The sequence below is a fragment of the Echinops telfairi genome, unplaced genomic scaffold (assembly GCF_000313985.2).
Source record: "Echinops telfairi isolate 266 unplaced genomic scaffold, ASM31398v2 ScPeMD7_25;HRSCAF=90, whole genome shotgun sequence".
In the NCBI taxonomy this organism is placed as follows: domain Eukaryota; kingdom Metazoa; phylum Chordata; class Mammalia; order Afrosoricida; family Tenrecidae; genus Echinops; species Echinops telfairi.
Genome location: NW_022103922.1, coordinates 2746747 through 2753983, shown reverse-complemented (window position 1 = coordinate 2753983; position 7237 = coordinate 2746747). Strand labels below are relative to the sequence as shown.

General features: G+C 64.2%; 1 protein-coding gene across 1 annotated transcript in view; it reads right to left on the bottom strand.

The window, feature by feature from the left end:
- Nucleotides 1-7237, bottom strand: part of VAV2 (vav guanine nucleotide exchange factor 2) — a 124338-nt gene that overhangs the window by 30508 nt on the left and 86593 nt on the right. The window contains exons 7-10 of the mRNA XM_045289358.1: nucleotides 3033-3135; nucleotides 1876-1890; nucleotides 989-1087; nucleotides 151-219 (exon numbers count right to left, since the gene is read on the bottom strand). Coding sequence (XP_045145293.1) covers nucleotides 151-219; nucleotides 989-1087; nucleotides 1876-1890; nucleotides 3033-3135 — 286 coding nt within the window. The remainder of the gene's footprint in view (nucleotides 1-150; nucleotides 220-988; nucleotides 1088-1875; nucleotides 1891-3032; nucleotides 3136-7237) is intronic.

The following is a 7237-nucleotide window of genomic DNA, read 5'->3' as shown; positions in this document are numbered from 1 at the left end:
GACTGAGGGCAGGAGTCTGAGTCCTCACTCCCCGCCATCTCGGCCTGCGGGAGCAGAAGAGCCCCAGCTCCCGGCAGGCATGCACCCACAGCCTCCAGATCCCCCCGGAGGGTACCCACACACCCAGCTCGCACCCCGGCAGGGACTCACCCCGAGGTTGATGAAGATGGCGGCCATGTCCCCAGGGCTCAGCACCAGCCCCAGAGGGCTCATGTAGTTCTGCCAGAGAAGGTGGCAAACGTGACCTCGGGCCGGGGCAGCTCCTCACCAGCTCTGCCTCACTGTCCGAGCTCAGCACTGACGGGGCACGTGCTCTGGGGTGCCGCCCTCCAACCCCGAGGTGGCAAGGCGGGGCAGGCACGTGGGGCAGGGGCTACTCCTGGCCACCAGCACAGCTCTGTGGGCCCCGGTCTTGGCTGCATGGCGTGGTGGGGGCCCTTGGCCCCTGTGGGTCTGCGATGGGGCCGGCAGCGGGGACATCCCCAGGACACCTGAGCAGTGACAACAGACCCCAAGGTCTGCAGGGCTTGACCAGGCCACAGTGTGAAGGGAGGTGAGAGCCAGCAGGGGGCCTGTCGCCCAGGATTAGAGGCCCTCAGGGGCGAGGACACCGCTGCCCCCCTCACACCTCACAACTGCCCAGCTCCAAGTAGTACAGGGGTGCATGAACATTGGGCTCTGGGTCAGAAAGGTCTGCTTGGTAGTGCACCCCAGCAGTGGCCATCAGGCAGGGGGAGGCCATCAGACTGGGGAGCTGGCCATCAGGCTGGGGGAGATGGCCATCCGGCTGGGGGGGCAGCAGAATGGGGGGACAGTAGACAGGAGTGGGGAGACGAGCTCCAGTCCCAGCCTGGCCAAGTTGCCAGTGGGTGGGCATGTCTGGGTGGCTGCAGGGTCGAGGGCTGAGGGGGCAGCTGGGTTGGGGTGCAGATAGGAGTGGGAGGGCTGTCTGTGGGCAGCCTGGCAGGAAGTCCCTGCCCTGCCGAACCTTCTCGATGTCCTCCAGGGTGCGGTAGTAGCGGGCCTCGGTCTCCTGGATCTCCAGTAGACAACAGTTTCTCTTGTCCTCCTCCGACATGCCCATTCTCTGCAGAGAGCACTGGTGTGAGTGGGCCAGGCCCCTGCGGCCCACCCCGGGGGACCCTCGCAGAGGAACAGGGAAGCTGGCCACTCAGAGCTGCAGGCTAAGGGGTGGAGCCCAGCCCACTGGGGGCCACAACCACCCGCCGGCCTGGCAGGTAAGGAAACTGAGGCCCAGGGAGCAACACCATGGGAGACACAGAAGGTTCTAGAATCGCAGGGTCCTCGCTCCCCTTCCCCAAGTTGCTCCAGCCTGGGTCCCCCTGACCAGAGACCTGGAGTCCAGCAGTGCAGGGGGCAGTGCAGCACAAGCACCCACTGTGTGCAGCCAGCAGGCTGGCCCGTGCCCCCCGGGTTGACGTCCATCTGTCCGTCTGTCCGCCAGCTGAGTGGACTTCCAGGGACAGATGGAAGCCCACTGGGAGCAGTCCTAGGTATTCTAGACATTCGGGCTTGGGGTGGGGTGGGGGTGTCCCTCGGCCCCTGTGGGTCTGTGCTGCTCAGATCTCTTGGGCCCCAGTCTCACCCTAAGGGTCTCATTCATGTGCCAGGATCTCTGCTCCCCAAAGCAGTAGGTAAGACGGGGTGCCACAGGGTACCCCCAATCCGGCCTCAGCACAGGGGCAGGGAGGTCAAATCACAGGATGACCTCGGGCTGCTGGGAGCCCGGGGAACCCCATTCTTCTGTGGCTGAGTGTGACAGGTGGAGATTGATGAGGGTGTACCCCTGGGGCAAGTGCCCCTGCGAGGCCCCCCGAGACAAGGAAGCTCACCTATGCTCTCCCCGGCACTCACCTGCATGTACCTGATCTGCGCGCGCATGGAGGAGAGAGGACAGAACCAGTTAGCGGTGCAGACCCCAGGCGACAAGTGCCCCCCACCCTGCCCACCGTCCACTGTGCCAGCCTCTGGACACCACACCTGTCCCCCTGGACCCCACTGCTTCCCACTCGGACTGTGCAGGCAACGGCACACATGACAGGAAGCAGGTGCCCACCCTCACAGCTCAAGACTCAAAGGGGCTCTCAGGAAGCGTGTGGCCAAGCAGGGGTCATCTGAAGACCCCTCATAGCTTCCTCAGTCCTTGGCTAGTGAGGGCCTGGGAATGAGGGGAGCCCAGGCTCAGGGGTGCCCCCCAGGTCCCCTGGCTCTGGCTGGCGTATTCTCTGGGGGCCGCGTCAGTGAACCCACTGAGCTGGGCACCGGTGGGGGGGAGGGCTGCAGGCCCCTCAGGCCCTGGTGATCTGGTTCTGGGAACAGGAGACTGGTGCGGGCAGGTGAGGCAGACCTGGTCCTGACACTGCCTCCAGCCGAGGGTCGGGCTTTGTGGTCTCTGTCAGGTGAGCCCAAGCGGGCAGCTCTTACTGGGTCATCGGAGGGAGGCCACGCAGGCTGCCGGGGGCCTGCTGATGCTCCGAGATACCCCAACTGCTCAGGGGGCAAGCCAGACCTGCTTCTGGATGCAGAGTCAGGGGGCGGCAGGGCAGAGGGGGCGTGGGGTGCGGGCCAGCACCTCGTGGGGCCTCTCCGGTGTTGCCACAGAGGCTGAGTCCACCGTAGCCCAGGGGCCTGCAGCTGGCTTGGGGGGGTTCTCTGTTGTCTTCCGAGGGGCCCTTGGCCGGTTGCTGCGAGCCCACGCCAGAGCATCCCAGAGACCCCAGCCAGCGCCTGTAGGAATGCATACCTGCCCCACATCTAAGGGGCCAGCCAGCTGGCCCAGGGAGCCCCTTAGCCTCCCGGCTCCCCCCAATGAGAGGAGGCAAACTTGGGGTACACACAGGGGCACCCCAGGCTGGCAGGACTCAGAACCCTGCAAACCCAGTCTCCATGCCAGCGGTCACCTCCGGGCCTGCAGAGGAGCCCCATGGAAAGACCGAGGGGTGGCTCAGGCTTGGGGGGCTGCAAGGGGGAGTAGGGGCAGGCCCGCCTGCTGGGGCGGGGCGGGGGCTCACCATGGGCTGCTGCACCTCCACCTTGATGATGTCCTCGTAGATGTCGTCCCCTTCCTCCTCCCGTGGGACGCAGTCGTAGATGTCCTCCCCCAGGTCATGCTCGCTGCGACACAGGGAGGGGCGGTTAGAGGGCGCAGGGCCACCCTGGACCGGGCAGGTGTGTGGGGGGGGCGCTATTAACACGTTCACTCTTCCGGGACCCACGAAACTCTCCTGGTGGACGGCACTGTGGCCATTTCACAGACAAGAAACAGGCTAACTGAGGCCGCACAGCTGGCGGGGGCAGGACAGGGTGCTGAGCCACGGAGCGAGCCACTCCTTCTTGCTGTCCGGGCCTGTGCCCTACCCACCTCTAGCCGGGGCCAGCCTGGACGTCTGTGTGCTCAGGGGACAGGAATGAGGCAGGAGAGAGAGCCACACACACAGAGCGTTAAACAGGACACAGTTGCGGATTCTCTCGGGACAGGATGCATATGCACAGTGTTACTTTTTAAAATAGGGCCCTCCAGTTCCGAACCCCTCACACCTACAGTGGTCCCAGGTGCTGAAACGTGAGAAGTCAGACGGAAATGACACGGAGCCTTTAGTGACCAACAGGGGCACGCCGAGCAGCATCTAAAGATCTGGGGACTCCCACTGGCCCATCTCCCTGGAAGGGTCACTTGGGGTGGCATGAGCCAGGCCTCTCTGCTGCCTGATGCAGCCCCCTGGGTGGCACCCCTGCTCACCACCCTCAGGCCCCAGGCAGAGGGGCTTATCGGTAGGTGTCGCCCATGGCACACTTTGGTCACACAGCAGTGCCAGGCTGGGGACAGAGCCCGTGTGTGAGGGACAGAGGAGCAGGGCAGCCCCGTGAGGTCGTCCCCACCCCGTGAGGACCCTGGGCGCTGCCTGCATGGCAGGGGGTCGTGAGAGAAAGTGGGGGACCCTGACGGTTAGGCATCCAGCGTGGATGACCAAGATGCCACCCCACACCACCCAGTCCCTCGATGCAGCCCCACAGCTAACCCAAAACGGGCCCTCAGGGGCTCCGGGGCACAGGTGGGGACCTTTTCTGGAAGGCATTCGAGGGAGACTCGTGGAGCCCTGGTGGCGTCGTGGTGACTTGCTGGGCTGGGATCCACATGGTTGGCAGTTGAAAACCACCGGCAGCTCCTGGGAGAATGACTGGGCTCTCTGCTCCCCTAAACTGTTACAGTCTCGGGAGCCCAGGAGGCGGGGGTCCTGAGTCGGCATCGACTGGGTGGCAGAGTGTGGTTTGGGGTTTTCCTGGACACGAGGAGGGATACGCTGCAGACAGACACGGGAGCCCACGGCAGCCTCTGGAGAGGGGCACCGTTCCCGGCAGGCAGCTAATTGGCTGGACGGCAGTGGCGATCTCTCCCTCAGTCACGCGTCTGGCTGCTTTGGGGGCTTCCAACGTGGGGCCTTCCTTGTGTGGACGAGATAACGGTGAGCGCGGGACGTCGGTGAGTTTCATGTGCACACACGTTGGGACGCCTCCCCCTCCACCACGTCCCTCCTCCCTTTCCACGGCCCCTCCACTAGTCCCAACTGCAGGTCGCCGGCCTTGAATGCGCCGTGCATGGGTTAGGAGTGGCTTCGGGGAAACGGATACACGTTCTCAAACTCCACTCCCTCGAGGGCAGGCTCCGTGCACTCCCTCTGTGACGTGGGCCGGTCCCTCTCCAGCACGCCCCACGCGGGGCTGTCTCCCGCCTTTTATCACTGCTGGCTAGCGACAGAGGAGCTGGTCTCCAAGCCACCCTCCCTTCCTGAAGGCAGGCTCGCCTTGAATCTACGATCTGTGATCCTTACAACGACCTCACTGCCCAGGGAGAACAGAACTGTGAGAGGGAGGGGTGTGTGTGTGTGTGTGTGTGTGTGTGTGTGTGTGTGTGTGTGTGCCGGGCAGGGAGCCCCTCCTGGTCAAGCTGTGGCTTCCTCCAGCCAAGAGTGAGGCGACACACCCACTTCTTCCCACTGGACTCCCAGCAGGGATCAGGCCACGTAGGGGACCCACTGGGCACAAACCCACAGGGCTGAGCCACGGCGTGGGCTCACTCCCCCTGTTCTCAGAGTCAATGCTGACAAGGCGTGTCCATCGTCACGCGACATTTCCCATTCATCTCTCTCCGTTCACCCAGCGCCCTGACGGCAGCAACGGGCGGGCAGAGCCGGCTCTCGGGAGAGCTCCGTTGTGGCCTCTTCGCTCCAGACAGAAAGACCTTAGAAATGCGGGCGCTGTTCCTTCTCTTGGGCAAAATGACGGCGTGCCGGACCCTGCGGAACACTGGGAGGTGAGTCACCACGTTTGGTTTAGTTTTTTGCCGGCGATGGTCTCAGTTCACCTCCTGCTATGAGCTCCAGTCAGAGAGCCACAAGGGCCCCCCCAGTGGTGCTGTGTGTCAAGAGCACGCTGCCTCCGTCCACAGCCCTCTCTGCCGTCAGGGCCTCGTCTTGACCGAGGCCTGGGGAGGAGGCGGTACGTGTTGGCCGCGCCTCACCCTGGTCGCCCGCCGAGCACTGAGAAACACAGCAGGTGCCGGCTCTTCTGCGAAAGGATCCACGGTGGGGTCGAAATTGCCCTGCCTACCTGCGCACCGTGAAGGGAGAGGACCCACAAAGTAAGAACAAAGCAGTGATTATGAACCAGAGAACCCCCACAGTGCAAACAGACAGGCTCCGGCGAGCCTCGGACCCGGGGCGGTGTGCCTTCTTGACAGGAGACTGCATCTCAGTACAAAGCTCTCCTTAGACACAGGTCGGTGTCTCTGGTTGGACTCTACAAAGACCCGGCCGCAGGCTGGCGTTCAAACCTGCCTGTCCCTCCATGGGAGGAAGCTGACAGCCTTGGGGACCTGGCAGGACAGTCTCCTCTGTCCTCCGGGTGCTCCGAGGAGGCACGGACTCGGAGGCAGCAGACGAGGCTGGGCTTCAAGGGGGTGAGTGACCAGACCCACTGCCGTCTCCCAGGGTTCAGGGCAGGACAGGCGATGCCGACGCGGTCTCTGCTCTCTGTGCCACACAAGCTTGATGAGCGCACAGCTTTGCCAAGGTGCCCAGGAGCGGTGCCAGCCCCTGGGCACCGAACGCCCAGACACAGAACCCGGGACAGAGCCGACTGCCGGTCTTCCATCTGCACTGGGTGAGCGAGGCCCGACCTCCCACTGAACCCTGTGAAGTCCAACCGCACCCCCGGAATTCCCCGAGCACAGCTCCAGCTGCCAGACGGAGTGGGGTTAGGTGGTTTCCACGTGAAATCAGCCTCTGAGGCAGGTAGACGTGGGTGTGGAGGCCCCGTGCCAGGACTGCCAGGTTTTGCTGAGGGTGGGGCAGGGCCCGTGGGCGGCTGAGCGGCCCCAGGCTGTGATGTCCAGGCCCTTGGTGTCCGGCACTCTTTGGTAGTGCCCTGAGCCCTCCCTGCAGGACCCCGCGGGGAGGAGGCAGCCAGGGGCTCCCTGGCTGGGTTACTCTGGCAGCTCAGTCACACCTCACGGTCCACATCGCAAAGTTAAATAAACACCCCGTCAGACAGGTGCTGGGGGGCCAGCTCGGGCCCGCCCAACTCGGCGCTCAGCATGGGGTGCGGTGGCCTCACCCCAAAGGAGGACAGAGTGCTGAGGGAGGGGATACTTGGTCAGGTCCCCGGCTTTGCAGCAATGGTCATCAGCACAAGGGGGCAGACCGGAGAGGGAGTGGGGGTCGGGCGCTCTCCCAGGAGCCAAAAGGCCGGCACGTTCAGTCCACCTGGAGGTGCCTGGGAAGAAAAGTCTGGCTTCTGGTGCATCCAAACCCCGCACACGGGGGCTGCCGCTCGGGGAAGGGGCTGACCGGCAGCTGGAAGTCATAAGACTATCAGCTTGGATGCTCTGGGTGGTCTTTGAAACTTCCGAGACGGGGCCCTCTCTGTCCGGCTGCCCCTCCGAGACCTCTCGGGCATTTGTGAGCAGAGGGGCCCAGGGCAAGGCCAGGAGGTGGACGCTGGACACAGAGGCCCCCTCTGTGAAAGAGATTTCTGGCCCCCACACTGTCCTCTGCTGCCCTCAGCCCCATGGGCACGTCCTGGGGCCACAGCAAGGCCAGGACAGGCCAGCCTCTGTGCTCGGCTCCCTTTGGGAACACCACCACGTGGGGGCAGGGGTGACAGCAGGGGGGCAAAAGCTAAAAGCAGGGAGCCCACCCAGGCCACAGCCCAACCCCTC